This window comes from Capricornis sumatraensis, chromosome 2, assembly GCF_032405125.1.
Source record: "Capricornis sumatraensis isolate serow.1 chromosome 2, serow.2, whole genome shotgun sequence".
Classification (NCBI taxonomy): domain Eukaryota; kingdom Metazoa; phylum Chordata; class Mammalia; order Artiodactyla; family Bovidae; genus Capricornis; species Capricornis sumatraensis.
In genome coordinates this window covers 126,649,988-126,671,665 of record NC_091070.1, presented here as the reverse complement: position 1 = coordinate 126,671,665, position 21,678 = coordinate 126,649,988, and the positions used below count along the sequence as shown (strand labels likewise).

The 21,678-nt window shown below is 38.7% G+C and overlaps 1 protein-coding gene across 2 annotated transcripts in view; it reads right to left on the bottom strand.

Annotated features, from left to right (window-relative positions):
* Positions 1–16,296: 16,296 nt before the first annotated feature.
* Positions 16,297–21,678, bottom strand: part of GDAP2 (ganglioside induced differentiation associated protein 2) — a 65,862-nt gene continuing 60,480 nt past the window's right edge. Inside the window, exons 13-14 of one of the 2 annotated variants that reach the window (XM_068965251.1) lie at positions 20,840–21,016; positions 16,297–16,685 (exon numbers count right to left, since the gene is read on the bottom strand). In XM_068965251.1, coding sequence (XP_068821352.1) covers positions 16,638–16,685; positions 20,840–21,016 — 225 coding nt within the window. In that variant the 3' untranslated portion in view covers positions 16,297–16,637. The remainder of the gene's footprint in view (positions 16,686–20,839; positions 21,017–21,678) is intronic. The other variant, XM_068965252.1, reaches the window with a different exon arrangement.

Genomic DNA, 21,678 nt, shown 5'->3' with positions numbered 1-21,678 from the left:
TCTGACCACATAGGCTTTACAGCTCAATTAAGTTATTCTGGGTAACTCCGTCTCCACCATTACAGAAGACTGCACAAAACTCGGCAAGCCTACCTCATCACCTCAGAGCCTTGCCTCAGGCTTCCATACCTTGCTGGCTTAGCATAAGACGACAGGCTGCTGCTGCCTTCAGGTCTAGTATTTCATCGTGAATGAGGCAGATTTGGACCTGAAACCCAGTCCTCACTTACATTCACCTTTCCTGAAAAAAAGAGAATTATGAAGAGCTAATGTGGTGAGGCAAGGCTGCTCACCGAAGGAAAGGCCATTTGGCTGAGACCTGATTTGCACTTGACTCATGTCTTTGCTGCTCCCATGCCTTATTAACTCATTCCCAAATCCTGATTGATCAAGTGGTTCTCCTGCTTTAGATCTAACTTCTTTGATAACATAAGCACAAAACACAATCTTTTCTTTTAACAATTATTTAAAAGCCTACTACCCATTGGAGACTGTTCAAGGAGACATTGGGAATATGGCAATGCATAAAAAGGAAATGTTTATACCCCTAGTCATTCATATGTATTCATGTATCTATTCATATACACTATATAGTATATATGAATGTGTGAACTCATACACATTATATATATATATACATATACACCCAATACATATATATATATTTTTATATATATAGTAATATAGCCCACCTAGTGGCTCAGGTGGCAAAGAATCTGCTTGCAATGTGAGAGATCCACGTTTAATCTCTGGTTCCAGAAGATCCCCTGGAGAAGGAAATGGCAACCCACTCCAGTATTCTTGCCTGGGAAATCCCATGGACAGAGGAGCCTGGAGGGCTACAGTCCATGGGGTCACAGAGTGGGAAATGACTGAGCAAGTAACACGTATGGTAATACACCAGTGTGATGTTTAAACGGGTGTGGCACTGGAACTGACCAGTCAGAAGAGACACTAGTCATCGTCTTGGAGTCGGGTTCTAGAAGGGCAAGTGGCACTAACTCTTTAGCAACTAGATTATACAGGTCCTGATGTAAATGATAAGGGTATATAAAGAATAGCTGTCTTATAGAAGAAAACAAAATTCAGTTAGCATCTGAATTTAATAATGTTGGAGTATCAATAACCCCTTCTCTTTGACTTCACAGAAGGCCGTGGGGTAGAGAGTAAAGCTGTAACTGACAAGAAGCAACTGCAGAAGGCCTCTTCTGAGTGACTTACTGGATTCAGATCCAGTTGGCCTTGGGCAGTGAGGAACAGACACTGCTCTCACGGCTGTATCCCTGAAGGCAAAAAATTGCATGTTCATCTTAATAGGGTGTGGTTTCTCCCTTTTCATGTTGAAGCAACTTGGACCCAATAAAAGTCACTTTTAAGTAACATTTTGAAAATGTGCTTTTTAAGAGAATCCAGAGTTTTAAAAAGTATGCCTGGGAGCTATGAGCAACTGTAGAGAATAAAATGTTTTAGGCCTTGTTTAACACTTTTAATATCATGATTTAAAGTTATCTTGACAAGAAGAAACAAGACACCTCCAAATCCTGTTTCCATACTTAGGGTAAGAATTGTAATTAGTATTATTCAGAGTATGTGAACAGCATCTTCTTTCAGCAGCTAGCCAAATACTTAAGGCAAGGTTTCTCAGTCTGAAATTTCTATGAAGAGATGGTTCAGAAGTTTAAATAATTTCCCAAATGTATCCCTGATCTTAAGAAAGATTAAGGGCCACTGGCATAATGGATGGGTTCATTCATTCATGAATTCAGTTCAGCATTTGTGCAATGTTTATTATTTGCCAGGTACTAGCCTAGGCACTGGGGGATTTAGCACAGAGTTACATCCAATGAGGCGCCCACTGTCATGGAGTGTTTTCTATAGAGAAGCTTACAGGGTTGATAGGAGTCAAACACCTGGGTTTAGACACTGGTACTGTAATCTGGAGCAGACTATTTGCCTCCGAGTCTCCATTTCTTCATCTGTAAATGAAGATAAGATTCATCCATCTGTAAATGTGGACAATAAGATTGGAACTAAAATGATTCAAGTATCAGCACAAAAGCATAAATTCAGTAAATGAATGAATGATAAATATTATTAAACTCCCTTCCCCAGGAAGAAGTAGGTGTGGGTCAGAGAGTTATTACTTCATTTTTACAGATAAAAAGGTTAAGCTCAAAGTGGTTGCATGACTGTGTTAGAGCAGGGAGTGATTAATATAGTTATGACCTGGGCTAGCTAGTTGATAGATCCATTAGCTCTTAATTTTCTTCCTCTGCATTGCTTTTCCCTAGTGAGAACTTTGCTGGATTCATTAACTTTAAAGAATTATTGAATTATTTAAAAAGAGGTTGGCAAAACTAAGGCCCACTGCCTGTATTTGGCCTTCAAGCTAAGTGTGACTTTGGCATTTTTAAACTGCTGAAAATAAAGAGAATTTTAATAGACTTGAACATTATTTGAATTCCAGCCTCTGTAAATAAAGCCTTACTGGAACACGGGCACACTCATTTGCTCGAGCACTGTCCACGGCTGCTCTCACATTACAGCAGCATAGATGAATAGTTGTGACAAGACACCATATGGCCCGAAAAGCCTAAACTAGTTACTATCCAGTCCTTTCCCCCAAATGTTCGCCAACCCCTGATTTAAAATGTCATTTCCTCTGGAAGGAGATACATACCAAATATAGCATGCATCTTCTGAACTGGTAATATGACACAACTTAAAATTAGGGGGTCAAATGCCTCAGTCTGCGAAGGTGAGACATTTTGATCATAGCACTTAGAATATTTAAATGAGACAACAGCTATTATATTTGAGAATTTTAGAACTATTAAATCATTGGATACTCACAACTCTAAGAGGTAAGTACTTTTTACATATGAAAGAACTGGAATTCAAAGTGATAGGGAAATGAGTCCAAGGTCATAGAGCTAGTGAATGGTTGAGATACAGATTTGAAGAGTGGGACTGACCACACCTGTACACACACACTGTGCTTCTGTATACCAGACCGATGGCACTAATGGACAGCCCAAGATTTAAGAAAGATGCTTTGTATTGGTAGTTACCCAATCTTCTCTGCCCTTCCAAAACCTATTCCCTATGGCCAGTTTCTTCACTTTAAGAATCCCACTCCCTGCCCTCCCCTCATAAAATGGGGGAAATACCTGCTTACAAGCTTTATCCTAAGGATGAGAGAGAATATATTTACAATGTCTGGCATCCTGTAGTTGACAGAGGCTAGTATTTCATTACTGTGTGTAGAAAAGGCTTTTGCAACACGCATGCACAGCGAATCTGCTGAGGTAACTCCGGGGGCAGAGGGGAGGTGGCTGCTTTAAGAGAGAAAAACTTAAATATGGGCCACAGTCCCTGAAAAGCCTATCGATCAGCCTGAGGTTGCCAATTGCTCAAATTAGGCAGCTTATCCTCCTAGAGAGGATTTCTGCACCCCTGGTGATGGAAAGAAAGTGAAAGTGAAAGTGAAGTCGCTCAGTCGTGCCTGACTCTTTGCGACCCCATGACAGTGGCCTGCACCAGGCTCCGCCATCCATGGGATTTTCCAGGCAAGAGTACTGGAGTGGGTTGCTACTTCCTTCTCCAGTGAATCTTCCCGACCCAGGGATCGAACCCAGGTCTCCCGCATTGTAGACAGACGCTTTACTGTCTGAGGCACCAGGGAAGTGGAAAGGAGCAATAAATACTGCTGAAGTTGGGGTGAGGTGGTGGTAACCCACCTTGGAAGGTCAGTCTTTACAGCTGATGGACAGTGCTTGATTCTGTGCTCAGTATGGGCCCTCCATGAGACTCAGCATCAGCAGCAGTGGAGAGGAAACAGCCGGCAATGCAGAAACGGGAGAGGCCGCAGTTGTGAGGTAAGGAAAGTAATCTTAAGTTGCACTCTAGAATTCCCTCTTCTTTGAGGAAAGAAACTGGGGGGACTGAGGTCAGGAAAGTGCACTGCCACTACTCTGAAGCCCTCGGGTTTGACTTTCATTAGGCTTCAGGGCAATCTGGTGGCGGGGATTTCCCCTGGTCATTACCCTGGGGGTTTCTCTTTCCTTGATGGACAAATTCATAATTGCCTTCATGGTGTGGGTCGGGCACTATGTCCAGCACTGTAACTATTTTCTCCAGTGATTCTCACAACCATCCTGTGAAGCAGATATTGCCATCTACATGTCATGGATGTTAAAACTGAGGGTGAGAAGGGTTTGTTGCTCACTCACTTAGTCGTGTCTGACTCTTTGTGACCCCGTGGACTGCAGCATGCCAGGCTTCCCTGTCCTTTACCATCTCCCAGAGTTTGCTCAAATTCAAGTCCATTGAGTTGATGATGCCATCCAACCATCTCATTCGGTCGTCCCTTCCTCCTCCTGCCCTCAATCTTTCTCAGGTTCACGGTCTTTACCAGTGAGTTGGTTCTTCACATCAGGTGGCCAAAGTACTGGAGCTTCAACTTCAGCATCGGTCCTTCCAATGAATAATCACATTTAATTTTCTTTAGGATTGACTGGTTTGATCTTCTTGTTGTCCAAGGGACTCTCAAGAGTCTTCACCACAGAGAGAAGGGTGAAGTGGCTCTAAACCCAGAACAGCACTGCCGGTGAGTATCAGTCAGGATTTAAACCCAATCTTTTGACACGGATTCCACTGCCCTTTCAATTACTCCTAAGTTGCCACCCCCTAGCTGGCGGCTTTGTGGGTCTTAACTTATTCAACGAATATTTATTGAGACTTTCTACCAATGAGCACAACACAAAGTATCTTAGAGGCAGGACGCATGGCAGTAAGTAAGATCCAGATGGAGGAGGGAGGTTGAAGAAGAGTGGGAATGGGAAATGACAGTTAATAGGTATGGGGTTTCCTTTCAGGACGCTGATGACACTCTGTGTGTGTGTGCTAAGTCGCTTCAGTCGTGACTGACTCTTTACGACCTTATGACTATAGCTCACCAGGCTCAACGTAGACAATGGTGATGGCTGTGCAACTCTGAATGTCCTAAAAGCCACTGAACTGTACACTTTAAATGACTGAATTATATGATACATGAACTATATCTTGTTAGTGGCTCAGACAGTGAAGAATCTGCTTGCAGTGCAGGAGACCCAGGTTCGATCCCTAGATCTGGAAGATCCCCTGGAAAAGGGAATGGCTACCCACTGCAGTATTCTTGCCTGGGAAATCCCATGGACAGAGGCCTGGAGGGCTACACTACAGTCCATGGGGTCACAGTCAGTCATGACTGAGCATCTAACACTTTCACTTTTAAAGCTGCTTAAAAAAGGAAAGAGAAAATAAACATACCAAAAAAGGATATACTCCATAAGATTAGAATAGAAATAAAAGACTTTATATTCAAAAAGAATATAACATAGAATCATATTATAATTTGATTTTGGTACATGTTATAATAAATTATAAACACAGAGATAAAACAAACAAACAAACACTAGATGCAGAGTGCCTTTTCACTACTGTGACTAAAACATGGGATTTTTGCCTTTTTTCCATTTCTTGTGTAAGTCCCATGGGGGTTAGATGAGGTTCAAAACTGAATTGGTTTGTACAACATACCCACAAGATGGATTCAACAAGAAAGTGTTAGTGCCTCTTAATTCTGGTCTTGCATTAAGTGTTGTACAAAGGAAACAACTTGAAACATTTTGGACCTCACTTGTCAGATGGAAAGGATGATTCCTCTATGACTTGGGAGGCTAGCTCTAAATGCATACAGGCATACACAAATTTAGACTGAGATGCTCCTATCTGAACTAAAATGCAAGTGGTTCTTGTCTTGTTCCTTTCCTTGAGTGAAAGCCATAGTAGTTAGTCTTTCAATTTATTTCCTAATTTTAAATAATCTGATGAACTACAGTAAGCCACCCATAACATCAATAAACATAATTTAATTAAACTGAAATTTTAAAATTGTAACTTAGGAGCAAGAGGAAAAAAAATCAAATAAGCTGATATTAGGATCTGACTTTAAAGATGCTTTTAAGTCTCAGATTGTATTCTTAGAGCAGTATCTATTCAGCCTTAACTCTGATAAATTTCTAACCACATAACCACCAACCACATAGGATTAAGAGAAACAGTATTAAAAAGATAAACCCAAGGTGCTGAAAGATCTAGATATGCTTTCTAAATCATTATATAAAGCAAAAATTAACTTTAATATGCATATATATTACACTTACTAAATGAGGCACAAAGATTATACAAAAAAAAAAAAAAAACATTTCCAAAAGGCTGAAAACCAAGTTATTTTCTAGTTGAAGCAAATTATTTAATTTATAAATAAATGGTTTTTCCTGTTTCAATGAATCTAAGGTTACTATACATAACTAAAGTTCCTTAAGAATTTACCGTCTTTCAAGGTTTGGCAAGTACGTAGATCATGTCCGTGTATACTTTAAAGTTTACAAAATTCATTGATTGAGATCATGGCTGCTGTCTATATTAGGGCTTACTAGGACAAACACCATTCGCTGACTTTGGAAATGTTTATTTTTTCTGAGCTGACACATTTCTAAGGGACACTAAACCATATGAATAAAAGACCTCTCACCATTTCAAAGGGCTGAAGTCCTAAGGGTTGAAAGAGGATGCGTTCGGAGAGTTAACAGTTCAAAGAGCTGTGTCTCCTTACAGTTGTTTTTAAAAGTAAATACTTAGTGTAAGAAAATATCCAATGCTTGCTGACAGTCAGGTATTATTTTACATTTGCGTACATTATCTCTAGAGAGATGCCCCGATATCCAATTACCCCCCACTCTACAGATGAAGGGAAGGGACAGAGTTGGGACAATATGGCGAAAGTCACACTAATAAGTGTCAGAGCCAGGATCATAATGTGACTCTCAAAATTAATGTGGATGCCAATCACTGGGGGAACCTTCATAAGATGCACATTTTGATTCCATAGTTCTGGGGTAAGGCCTGAAAAGTATGCATTTCTAAGAAGTCAATACTCTTGATCCACAGAATTGAAGTAGTAAGATATTATAAGATGCAGTAAGAGGCATCTGGATGCCTCCGTATTCTTTCTGCTCTAGAGTACAAGCACATTTGGTGTAGAGGGTCTGAACCAGGAGCTTCAGTTTACAGATATGTCCTAAGCTATGCCATGGGATTTTGTTTCAGGCAAATTTGTGATCATGTGCCAACACCCTTCTCTGACGTTTGACATCTCTCTAGTGGAGCATTTCTTTCATTGCAGGGTGATTTATTCCTTTGTGGTTGGAACATATTTTTTATATTTTTTCTAGCATGTAGTAGACTGCTTGGATTATTGCCAAAAGCTGGGCACCAAGTTCCGATGCCTCTCTTCCTGGGCCCAGTTAGTCTATATTCCCCACCTCCTGACTTTGCTGTTAGGTATGCTGCTGCTGCTGCTGCTAAGTCGCTTCAGTCGTGTCTGACTCTGTGCGACCCCATAGACGGCAGTCCACCAGGCTCCCCCGTATAGCCAATGATTAAGTTCTAAATAGAGGAATATGAATGGAAGTGCTATGTGTCACCTCCAGGTCCGGCAAGTCCTCCGTGTTCTTCCCCTTCCGCCAGCTTGAAATGGAAAAGTGTGTATCCTTTGAAAGCCATGGGGTTTCCCTGATGGCTCAGAAGGTAGAGTCTGGCTGCAATGCAGGAGACAGGGGTTTGATCCTGGAGTCAAGAAGATCTCCTGGAGAAGGGAATGGCTACCCACTCCCTATTCTTGCCTGGATGGAGGAGCCTGGCTGGATGTATAGGCCATGGAATCACAAAGAGTCAGACATGACTGAGCAACTAACAATTTGAAAGCCACATGTTGAAGATGATGGAGCCACAAAATTGAAGGAGTTCAGGTCTCTGAATCAGGACTAGGAGTGCTTGCTCACCAGTAATATCTATTCAAGCTTTCTGTGCGAAATACATTTTCTCATGTGTTTAAGCCGTTAAGCACGTCCATTGTCATTTGTTACAGCAGCCAGCATTATTTTAATGTATGGATCCTTAGGAACCATTTACTGAATGAGTGGAAGAAGTATAGCATTCCTCTGTACTGTGACCTTGCTCACTGACTCAGGAAGAAGTAGAGAATTTCTATGCTATAAAACTACATGACATCATGTTGATGTATGGCAAAACCAATACAATATTGTAAAGTAATTAGCCTCCAATTAAAATAAATAAATTTACATTAAAAAAACCTACATGACAGAAAAATGGGCTCATAGATAAGAATTTAGTTTCTCCTGCCAGAGCCTCCACAATGTTAATACAGAGCCTATTTTGGTGTGCTCTGGTACTTGATAGGGTACCACTGCCAAAGTCTGTGCAGTTCTCTAGGTGGTATAAGTTTATCATATTCAGATTGGCATTTTCTCAGCGTTTCCAAAATCAAACACTTTAAAAGCTGCTTTCTTGTTCAGTTTTGTTGGAAGAAGGAATTTTTACTTAAGAGCTGGACAGTGAATGGGAGTGAATGGATAGTTGGGTAAAAAACTAAAATCTCACACCTATATCTTCAAATGAACAATTATCTCTCATGCCCAAATATTTTCACAGTCCCTGAATGACTGATAACCTCTGCTGTTAATTCCCGAACTTGGTCATTCCCTGGAACTTGGCTAAGTCAAGTGCAACATAAATAAAAAATGATAAAAATAAAATCTGCTTTGGAGGACATAAGAAGGAATGTGAAAATCAAGCAGCTGGGCAAACACAGTTAAACCAAAGAGCTCCAGCTATAGATGTCAAGGTCACCTTCAAACAATCTGAAATCCACAGGATCTGGTGAGGAGTCCAGGCTGCCTTAACCTGCCTGGGCCTCTACTTCTTCATCAGTAAGATGAGAGAGTTCAGTGGTTCTCTATTCTTTGAGAACCAACACCCCCTTTCACATAAAATTTTAAAAACCTACTTTTACTACAAGAAATAAAAGTCATAGAAAACATAACCCATCTATGTTTAAAAAGTCAATGATGTTATAATTCATAACTAGTATTTCAGAGTGAAAATGCCAGATACATCTGAACTAGGAGACATAATAAAATAGTCAAATGCTTTATATACCTACTTACAGAGAACAAATCTGGATTTTAAGAGGCAAAAAAACCAGAAGGCACTATATCCAAATAATAAGAGAAAAGGTAGAATGAACTTAAAACTAATAAAAGAAAGAGAATAACGTAAACTAAGGAAGGACTCATACCCCAAGTCAATTAACAGACTGCTAAAATAGAGAAAACCATGTAGAGCTTGGCCATATCTGTAATATGAAGCCACAGAAAGATTTTTATGCTGTGATATGGGGTGAGGCAGTGAAGTAACACAGAGAACACATCTTTTATCTCGGTAACTCACATGGACAGAGAGGCACACATTCACTGAGCTTAAAGATCTTGCTGATGGGGTGGGGGAAAGAGGCTGGATTGGAAAAAGAATCAATAATTTCCACAACAGAGATTATCCTGCTTCTGTGTAAGATGGCAGAAAGGGAAGTATTTTTACGATAGATTTTGATAAAATTCAATGACAGCCTCACATTTCATGTGTCTCCAACTAATTCTAATCGTTTATGCAAATGTTTACTATCTTTGTTAATAAATGAGTTCCTCTTACAACTCCCTCCTAGTATATTCTCCCAATACTTAATTAGAGAAAAAAAGCAAAACAAAACAAGAAATAAACATCTGGCCAACAGATATGTTAGTTTTTTAAAATTCTAGTTTGTTTTTTTTTAACAGAAAACTAGGAAATGACAGATGTACTAGTAGTAACTATTTTAAAGAACAGTTAGGACAATTTTTAAAAATGTGTCTCACAGGTAAAAATTAAGATGTTTGTGTATTATTTCTCAGACTATCAAGGAATACCAGGATAGTACCATGGGAAGGGGGAATTATTTTCTGCAAAAAAGCGACGTTGAGAGAGATTCAATAAGAATCTCATGTTATATAATACCATGAGTTACAGGTCTTAAATATACAAGAGAACAATAATGCGCAAGTAAAGCCTAATGGACCTAGTATCTTCACTGGACCACAACCTAGCAAGACAGCCTTTAAAAGAAACTTAAATTTATTACGTGGCAATTTGATTAGCACATCATACAATCATTAAAAGGAGCCTTAGCCATTCCCCCTTCAGGGAAATATCATTAATTTTATAACAAAAATTTTGAGAAAATACAATTTAACATTAAATAACTTTTAAAATAAGCAACTTAGTGTTGATGCTCTATATTAATTATTTTTTTGTAAGAGCATGAACTTTGCAGTCAGACTTGGATTTGAAGCCCAATCCTACAATTGAAGCTCCAATACTTTGGCCACCTGATGCAAAGAGCCGATTCATTTGGAAAAGACCCTGATGCTGAGAAAGATTGAAGGCCAAAGGAGAAGAAGGCAGCAGAGGATGAGACAGTCAGACAGCATCAGTGACTCAATGGACATGACTTTGAGCAAACTCTGGGAGACAGTGAAGGACAGGGGAGCCTGGCGTGCTGCAATCTATGTGGACACAAAGAGTCGAATGCAACTTAGTGACCGAATAACAACAATCTACAACTCAGTATGTAAGATAACATATGCCAAGAGTTTAGCAACATTAGAGGCACAAAGTAAATCGCCAAATGTTACTTATTATTACTTCTAATCAAAGCTATGGTAGCTACCACTTATAAACACTTACTATGCATGTTTTATGAATATGATTACATAGATTTCTCTTAATTATTGAATCAGTATTATTATCCCTGTTTAATACATGAAAACAGTGAAATTCAGAAAATGCTGAGAAACATGCCCAGTTCTGAATCCAGGTATGTCAGAAGCCAAAGGACCAGTGCTGTTAACCACCATGAAAAATTCTTGTTGGGAGAGAGAGAGGAGGGGAAGGGGGAGTTAAGAGTCTGTGTGTATGTTTGCAGGATGAGAGACTCAGGAGTTTACTATGAGAATTAGACAGTTTTCATGTTGATGGAACTTCTAAAAAATAATCAGTATTCATGTTCTGAATTATCTGGATAACTGCCTTACAGCCAAATAAGTTTCACAGCCCTGGTTTGCATCATTTAACTTGCGTGTTAAAGCCAGGCTCTGCTTTAGTTGTGGAAGCTTATGGAGAACAGAGACTAACTTAACAGGGGAATGATGTACTGAAGCTACATGGAGACCAACCACCACCACTATGTGCTACACAAAGAAGTGTTACAGTTTGAACAAGGAGAGCTGAGTCACCACACATGTGGTAGTTAGCAGGGGCATGCTGAATACATAACCTGTGGCACAGTAGTCAGTACCGTAATCATTTCACAGCTTCACCTTGGCAAAACACCGGCATCCACCACACTTAGTCAATGCTATTTTAAATGGCATTAGTTTTATCGTTTGTGTCTGATCTGTGAACTTTTGATTTTATATTTGTGCAAGAGCTATAAGCATAAGGCATATATTATATGTAACTTTATATATACATAGATAACACTATAATAAATAAAGTAAAAAACTGAGGAGCTAAGAGAATTTTTCTGTATTAAGAGGGGATGTGTGTTATTCAAGTTTGAGAAACACCACTCTGTACTGCATTGCTTGTGTGTTTGGGCTTTAGCAGCACTTAACCTCTATCACCACATACTTCAGAGGATTTGTTAAGAGGATTAAATGAGATAAGGAATGTGGGAATGCCTGGCCTGCAGAAGGTATTATTACAAGGATAAGTTCTGTCCCTTTTACCAGAAACAGGGACAATATGGAAGCTAAATATAGTCTAGGCTCTTCAAGTGTGGTCTTTCAACCAGGAGCACTGATATCACTTAAGAGCTTGTTAGAAATTGAGCATTGAGAACTTCCTTAGTGGTCCAGTGGTTAAGATTCTGGGCTTCCAAGGCAGGAGGCATATGTTCAATCCCTGGTCAGGGAACTAAGATCCCACATGCCGTATGGCACGGCCAAAAAAAAAAAAAGAAACTGAAAATCCCAGGCTCCACCCTGACCTACTATATCAGAATCTGCATTTTAATGCATTCCTGGCTGATTTAATACATGCACATTAAAATTTGAGAAGCACCAGCCTAGCTCTCCACAGAAACGGTTGACAATAAAATTTACTGCATTTTATACTGCTCTGTAGGTGAATTTAAGTGATTAGAAAAATGCCAGGGATAGTGGCCATAAAAGACTGTCCTAACCCTGGGGTTCGATATAAACATTACCATTTTACTAACCGGCTCTTAATGGCTGTATCTGTATAGAGGGGGACTCTCTTTATAAGGGATCTAACTTCTAATTCAAAAAGAACAAAATATATTTTTAAATGAAAAATATTCAAAACTTTTGAATTTTGAATAACCAAATCTCAAGATCCATCGATCAAAACTTTGTTAGGTCTCCTTTGCCCAGAAGCAATTAAAATCATTTACATATGTTCAGCTCGTGTTTAGATGTTTTGGTCTACAACATCTGGTTTGACAAAGTCTTGGCTCAGTTTATGATGACTGTGTGATTACACTAACAAAACACACCACCAGGAAAAAAAAAAAAAGATATGATTGTATATACAAAATGTGTTGGTTTCAACTGTTCAACAAAAATATTAGCTCACATTCAGCAGTTATGATTTTGTCAGTATAATTTACCTAGAGAATATTTATACTTTTAATCTTGAACTCAGACTTTGTTCATGTTAGTTGCTCAGACATGTCTGACTCTTGACATCCCATGGACTGTAGCCTGCTAGGCTCCTTTGCCCATGGAATTCTCAAGAATACTGGAGTGGGTAGCCATTCCTTTTTCCAGGGGATCTTCTCAACCCAGGGACTGAACCTGGGTTTCCTGCACTGCAGGTAGCTTCTCTATCATCTGAGCCACGAGGGAAGACCTGAACTCAGAGGCCCTATACACTTAAATCACGTTGTACTTAAGATTCAGAGATAGTGTTCTTAGAAACACAGAAAACCAAGTTAGTAACTAATATCCAAGGGAGTCACTAATATCTAAAAAGACCTTGATACCATCTTTTCAAGGGCTATTTTGGTAAAATCAAAGCTTAAACTAGGCTATTTATTGCTTTATGTTCTCTACATATGGGCCATTTAAACCATATTCAAAGAATGTAAAACAAACCAGATTACTGTGTGTAAATATAAATATGTATGTAGATATAGATATACATGTGTAAATGGTTAGACCTTCTAGGCAATCCTTATAATCTGTGTTTATGACATGACCTAGATCACAGGTTAAACCCCTCCTTTATCCTTCACGTTCTTTGGCATTGCCAACCAAGAGCCATTCCATACTACGAGGTATACTAGCACCTGCCTAGGTGAAACACTCTAGCGCTTGTTGATTATGATGACTATAGCCTAAGAGAACCACAATCTGAAAGTCACTGGCTAACTCTAATCTTAAGAGGTTTACATGCTATCTTGTAGTACTTTTGGTCCTTAAAACAATCAACCCGTTACTAGAACCATAAAAATTTTCTCTTTCCAGGGCAAATTCCAATAATTTCTGTTCATATATTAAGCAATTTAAACTATATACATACATACACAGACAATTTTTTAGCTCATACTGAACCTATATTTTCTGGCTTTCCTATTAACTGCGGCAAAGGAAAGATTAAACCATTATCTATAGTTTGAATTCATTAAATAATATCTGAGCAAAGACAGGTAGAAACAGGCAAGCCATGCTTTGCTACTACAGTGATTACACCCATCTCTCTCTAGAAATGAGATTAAATCATTTTGAACTTCAGATATTTGATAAAAAAATCTATATCCATTTACCCTAAAAAGTAATCTAAAAATCCTTTCTTAGTCTCAACTATTATAAAGGGTTTACTTTAGAAAAAATAAATATAATGGAGCATCAGCCAATGAAATAAGATATATTATTAAATAAAGAAAAAAAATCTTTAAGATACGAACCACCTGGTCTCTAAACCTTGAGTCTAATAAATACTGAGTTTTTCTCAGGTCTTTTTGCCATCAAGAAATAGCAAAATAGAAGAGTTAAGAATGAATACAGATGAGTTAGGAACCCAAATATATACTGAAGCAAGAAACATACTTATTTTAAAAATCATATTATGTCTTCCATGAACTAATTTAAATTAACTTAACAGTCTATAAGTAGCTTCTACCTCAATTCAACTAGCATTTGGCATGACAGAAATTTAATTAAATTAAGGACTTGAGGATGCTTTGAATTAATATCAGACGCTAGGGGTCATCTCCACCCATTTATTCTCTAATGTGTGTATCCTTGAAAGGGGTATGTGCCACCTAGGCAGGTACCCTGCAAGTTACTTCATCATTTCAACATCAAGGTCACTATGCTCCCCTCTTAGGATTTAGTACATTGAAAGAACTTCACTACATAACATTTCAGACAGCTATATAAAAGCATGAACTTGGTCCAATACCAGATTCAGTTTCACTGAGAAGAGCAATCTTATCTTTAGTCATTATTAAATTATTAGATGCAGTTGACATGTATATAGCCCCATACCATCTTTAACTCTAGGACATCATTTGAACATTCTTGCTTGCTATTAATCATTAATATATTGCTGTGAATACTGCAAAGGGACATCTTTTACAAATTACTGCCTATAAGGAATTGTAAAATTTGGTTCTTTCCAAACAGCAAAGTAGCTTGAACCCTCTAAGGAAATGATTCAGGCCAGATGCCAACGTGAGGTAGCCAAGTCCAGCTGTAACAGAGAAAAGCTGGCATATTTTTACAACTGGTCCTAGTGAAATGCCACCTCAAATATGATCTAAGAATTGACTGGAGAAGATTAAGCTAATTTTTCAGATTTTTAAAGTCAAGGCTCTAAGGATTGAAGTAGTACTGTTTGAGATGAAGGTTAATACCAGACGTCTGACTGGCTGTCTAGACCTGATGACCTAGGGAACATAACAGGAAGTCCTTAACAAACAAGCATATGCGAGAAACAAGTGGTTTTGATTACTGGCAGAAAGCAGATGTGTCCATTACATGCAAAAGATAAGACTGGTTTTCTGAGAAATGTAAAGGCCCTTCTTGTTTATGCAGGAAAACAGAGGATGGGGTTAACACAACTACAGGGGCATTTCTCTATCATAAATGAAAAACGATGTTTCTTTTATCTCCACTGAAGAACTAATTTGGACCTAAGAGGGTGGGACCCTTGAAAGCATCAATCCTGAGCACATTAGAATTCTAATTTTTCTTCTCCGAACCGCCAGTGTACATGATGGGGTGGGGGGTGGGGAATGCAGGAATTAAAAGGAGTATGAAGAAACCCAGATGGAAATGATGTCGGTGTGACCTTCATTCAAGAAGTAACATTTAAAATGACTAACACATGCCTCTCGCTAAAGTGTAGCACTGGAGAAGGAGTAGGCCAGAAGACACCTGGACAAAATAGGAGGGGATCCTAAGGGTTGGGATTCTGCACTAACTCTTGTTCCAAGGAAAGGGAAGTCACTCAAAATGTGCCAAGGACAAGTGGAGTGTCCTGTAGCACTCCCTCGAGGATATTTATTTATTATTGAAAAACTAACTGAAGACACCCCACCGCACAGCATTTTTCATCCAAAGATATCAAAAGCCCTTTCTGAATGCTATCCTCATGATACCTCTGTGAGGTAGCTAGCATTATTCTAATTTTTAGTCAAGCTAAGGCACAAATAAAGCCTGAGTTGCAAAAGTGGTCTGGCGTTTTGTTCATGTCAACACACTTCCTTCATATTGACGGAGGCAACTCAAGACGCACGGCTAGGAAATGTCCGCAGAGGAAGTAGGCCTGAGAGCCAAAAAGAACCATTCACAACTCTGGGAAAGCAGCACTCTCTCTAAAGTTCCCTGATGGCGTCTCAAGAGATACCCTCTACTAAGATTACTGATATGTGCTGTCCTGTTGAATATGGAGACCAAACCACCTCTGGTGGTAGGAAAAGGATAAAGGAACAGTCTTCTTGTTTTTCCTCCACTGTTGAGACCGTAACAGGGACAATCTTAAATCATACTAGCTCAGGAACTTTAGTCCTTAAGTCTTTGTCTTAACTGGTACAGTAAAATTCTAAGACCTGTATCTTGCTAACGATTTCTGACATTTTTGATCAGACACTTTTTTCCTACATCTCTGATCCCAGAAGATTCTCTTTTATCCTCAGCAAATTATCTTTAATAAGACATAATGCCAGGATCTGAAGCAAACAATGCATCCAGTCAGCATTCATTGGTTCTATATATTTTGAGAAACACTTGCATACACACAGAAGGCGTGCAACGTGAGAGGGATGATGTGAATGATATTGCGGCTTGTCTAATGGAGAATCCAGCGCCCTTCCAGGAAACTAAAGATACTCAGAAGTTGCTCCCCAATTGCTATCAACAATCCTCTAAAAGTGAACATTTTCATTTGATACAAATATACAAATTTAAAATAAGTATACAGTTCAGAATGGCCTACCATTTTCGGATTGCCTATGTGCCAGAAAATATACAGTCAATAAAAAAATACCAGAGAGGTGGGGGACAAAAGGCTCTCTGGAGCTGTACAGCAAAAATGAGCATTGCTTCAACAGGTAGTGGATCTGCAGAGAAAAGTGGAGTCTTTAGAAACCAGGAGCACAGAATGACAGCAGGTCACAAATCTGGTGATGGAAGATAAGACGTATAGTAAGGTCCATTTTCCTGCAGAAAGGAAAAATGACAAGAACATTAAACACTAGGACCAATGTAACTGGGAATATAAAAGAGAAGGATTTAGAGTCAATGATATAATGTATGTGAAATGTCCAGCACATGCCTGGCCCTGAGCAGGCTTCAGCCAACACAGCAATTTCACGGGGTCAGTCAGAATTGCTATAGTAGGCAGAAGTAATCAGGGATAATGCTACTTAAAAATATTACCATATATTAACATTCAATATGCCAGACACTTAATCAGCACTTTTCTTTCATTATCCTTTCATAATGCCATGAAGTAGGTAACATCCTCATTTTAAAGAACAGAAAACTGAGGGTCACACAGATTAAGTCACTGAGATGGCAACCAAAACAGCCTGAATTTAAATACATGTCTATTCAAATCTAAAGCCCAGATTCTTTCGTATTAGACTGTGTTGTTCTGCTGTGTGCTGAATCTTTGAGATAAGAAACAAAAATTCTCCTTGAGGAATTTAATAACCATATTGGCAGAAATGAGCTTCTCCACGACATGCCTGAGTGGCAAGTCTTTTAACAAGATAAGTTTTTAGGGCATTCAAGATCAAGATGGAGAATCAAATGCCAGAATTTTACTGTCAAATGCAGAAAGCAACAAATCAGTGTAAGGGGAAAGTTTTTGACTTTATCTTGGCTAACTTTATCTTAAAAATCAAGACAGTTTTAGCTGGACTCTAAATTAGATTTATGAGACTTAAGATTCATTTCCTGTTATTAAAGTATTTCTTTGACAAGTAACTTTTTTAGTAAGCTATAAACAAAAAAGTAAGATAACAATTAGGTATGAAGAATGAGGTAGGGTGAAAAACAGCATTGCTTGAAGGTATATTTACATTATAGTTCTGGAGCATTAAATCTATTCAGTATTAAACACAGTAGGAAGGTAAATATTATTTGAGTGACTAAGTCAATCAAAAGCTCTGTATTCTTCACAGCAGAAGCTTTGGAGCAGAAATTGATCTGGGACCATAACCAGGAAAACAAAGAGAATATCTAGGAAAACTTTCTTTTTCTTTAAAATTTTCTGATTATAAACCTGACCAGGTAGCAAAAAGGTTAAAAAAATTTTTTTTGGTAGAACCAAATCTGAAGATTGGCTACATTTTGGGATATTTGGGAAAAAAAAAAAATGGAAATTTTTTTTGTGTGTGTATTTTAGTATTTCCTACCAAGATCTGTTATACTAACCCCACCAGTATCTTCAATATGGATAGATGCTATGCTTAAGACACATGCCTGAAGAGAGAAATCCTGAAGTTTAACTAAAAAGAAACAGTTTACTATCCATCTTTAAGATTTCTCCATTTTATTCCAATATGGTATTTTTCTAAGCTTCCTATATTAACATTAAATTGTGATAAAGTAAGAAGGGAAAATCTAATTCTTAATGCCATGAAATAGATCTTTTATATTAGTCTCACACTGTGGAAGAGCCTTCTGAGCAATCAAATATTTTCTCTCTTTCTGGAAACAACTGTAAAACTTTGAAGAATTGTGACCAGGTAAATCTCTATACTCTCTCTTCTGACTATACGAATGCTGACCAACTCCCTTTCTGAAATGGTCTCAGTACCATTTTGATCTAGATAGATAAAAACTACCTTCAAAAGTGCCTTTTAATCCTATAAAATTTCTGTTGCTATTCTAAGTCACATAAGATCCAGAAAAATAGAAGCTGACTGCCAATAATGAACACTATATTGTATCTTCACCAAATAAATAATCTACTATGGGCAAAGCATTCTTGAACATGATAATCAAATTGACCAACAATACACTCATTTCCTTTTCTCTAAGCATATTTTTAATTCTTTCTAGGAAAGGAAAAACTTTTCTTTACAAGGAACTATCTATCCAATTTCTAGACCTTCACTTCAATGTCTCATTTGCTGTTCAGTCACTCAGTTTGTAACCCCATAGACTGCAGCGTGCCAGGCTTCCCCATCCTTCACTATCTCCCGGAGTGTGCTCAAACTCATGTCCATGGAGTGGATGATGCCATCCAATCATCTCATCCTGTGTTGTCCCCTTCTCCTCCCATGCAGCACCTCAAACCTAATGTGTCACAAACTTAAGAGACCACCTGTCTCCTCTCTCTGAGCTTCCTAGTGCTGTTTCTCCAAACTGCTTCTCTGGGATGGTGGCAATAACATTCTCCAAGTCTTCCAAAGCAGAAATGCTGGCAGTTACCTCAGGCTTGTTTCCTCCTTTATGCCTCCCAGTGGCTGGCTGCTTGGTCTCCACAATGCTGGGGATCTCATTCCCTAAAATACCTAATTTTACCTATGCCTTAAGACCTTCACACCTCACCATCATCACCACCACCGCCTAGCTCTAGTCTCAGGCCTCCCCTGGCTCCCTCGAACTGCCTCTGCCTTGTCTCCTTGCCTAGGGTCTTACTCTGTCTAATGCTTCTCTGCATGGCTTCTTTAGCCATCTTTCTAAATAGGAGCACACAAGTTCTCTGTGTACAACACTCTCCACTGACCACAAAGGCACCAAAGGAGTGCGCCAGGATCTAGGGATGTGCTCTCTGCCTGCTCTGTCCACATCATCTCCTGACACCTTCAGCTGTTTCTTCTCTCTTCTTATTCCCCTCCTTGGCTTTAGGTATAAAGCACGTAATATTTCAGTTTTAGAAAGCTCTAGTAGGCAATGGCAACCCACTCCAGTACTCTTGCCTGGAAAATCCCATGGACGGAGGAGCCTGGTAGGCTTCAGTCCATGGGGTTGCGAAGAGTTGGACACGACTGAGCAACTTAACTTTCACTTTTCACTTTCATGCATTGGAGAAGGAAATGGCAACCCACTCCAATGCTCTTGCTGGAGAATCTCAGGGATGGTGGAGCCTGGTGGGCTGCCATCTAAGGGGTTGCACAGAGTCAGACACGATTGAAGTGACTTAGCAGCAGCAGTACAGATACAGAGAGATAATTCAGAGATGATGTTACATTGCAGGTTATTTAATTTTGATTAATAAAATTATTAACTAGGCCTGTATTTGATAGATTAGATCTTAAAAAAAAAAATCAAACCTAAAAGCACATACATATAAGACAGAAAAACAAAACCAAGCTTGAGGATGGTGTTGATATCTAATGAAAGCCTTCTTTGTAGGCCCTTAAGTATTTAGAATGGGCTCCCCTAGTGGTTTAGTGGTAAACTATCTGCCTGCCAGCGCAGGAGATGTGGGTTCGATCCCTGTGTCAGGAAGAACCCACTTCAGTATTCTTGTCTGGAAAATCCAATGGACAGAGAAGCCTGACGGCCTACAGTCCATCAGGTCACAACAGTCAGACAGGACTGAGCACACCACATAAAGGGAAACAGAAATCGCATCTGAAGTTGGAGAAATTTTAGAGAAAAAATGTCTTGTAGAATATTTACTTTATATACGTTGTACAATAGTTAAGGAAGAATAATTCACTTAAAGCTTAAGATAACCTACAAATATATGCTCTGCTTCATCCCCCAAAATAGGCAATCAGTAATAATTAAGTAAAGCAACTGATAATTGCCTTATTATCACTTGCCTTATTTGGCAAGCATGTTACACTTTTTTGTTTTTAACTACTAAAGTGATAGTGCGAGTAACCACAAAGGACTAGAGCTCTGATGAAATTCTAGAGTAGCCATTTCTTAGTGTTTAATAGATTGATGTAAGTAACAATGTTACTATTATTGGTTGACACTCTTACAAACATTATACAGATGGAACTTTTAGTAGGGTAAAGACTAAAATAGGCTACTTGGCTTACAATGAATGCTGACAAATGCTGGATACCAACAGATTCTTCTGGTTCTATTTATGTAGATGAAAAGTCATTTAGTCTTAATAAAATTAGGCCGAGGTATGTCTCAGAGGTGGTGGAAAACTGACAATACAAGCAAGGATTGGATTTATACTTACAGCGAAAATGTTTCTCTTTGAAAAGAGGGGGAAGGCCCTGGGGGGAAAGGCCTCTCTTAGAATCAAGCATTTTCCTAAAAGTTACCTTAGGAGAAGAATGTCAAATGATACTATCCAGTTTACTAAAACACATTAATTGTATCAACAGCATCTTATAATGAAAAGATTATGTGCTTAGGCGCACTGCATTATAAAATAGTTACAATAATACCCTAGGTGAGGAAGAGCTCCTGGTACTTCTTACCCTGGCATCATATTCAAGGACGAAAGGAGGAAAGTCGATCTGTTCTGGAGAGATGGCAGAAAACAGCTGGTGGAGGCTGTCCACATGGTGGATTTTGTCCTTCAGTCCTGAGACAGAAAAGGTGGTAAAAAACCATGTTGATACCTGATTAATAGAAGAAAAAAAATGATTTAAGCCAGTGGCAAGAATCAGAAATACACACACGATCTTGAAAATTTATGTTAGATAAAAATGATTTCAGAATTGAAGTTGATATCAAAAAAATCTTGTCATAAGCAGTTTTTTGAAATGCAGGTCATAGTGCATCACTGAATTATGCAATCAGTTTAGTGGACTGTGAACAGCATTAAGAACAACAAAAAGAAAAGTGCTAGAGCAACAATTATTAAGGAACGTAGCAAGAATGAGCTCTGTCTCCTGAAGCGTCAGTTTCTGTTATATGTCTGTGTGCTCCTGTGCCCGCAGTGTCTTGTGATGTGATACAATGTGCTTTTTGTTGTGGGTAGTGGTCAACACCACTGCACTCTGATGGAATACTGACTCACTGGTACTTTGAAAATGTTTAATACTTCCAAACCTCAGAAACACTTTTCACTTTTTTAAAAATGAGATTGAAACTTCCTGCCAATTTTTGAGACATTTATTTTTCAGTTGACACTTGGCACCCAATCTCTCAAAGTGCATTTTCTGTGGATGAGCTACTCTTGCTCATTTTACTTCACAATATGCAATTTTTCTATAAAAGCTAACCTGCAAAATTTGCTCATTGCAAAAAAAGAAAACACAGAATTCTTGACAGCAAACAA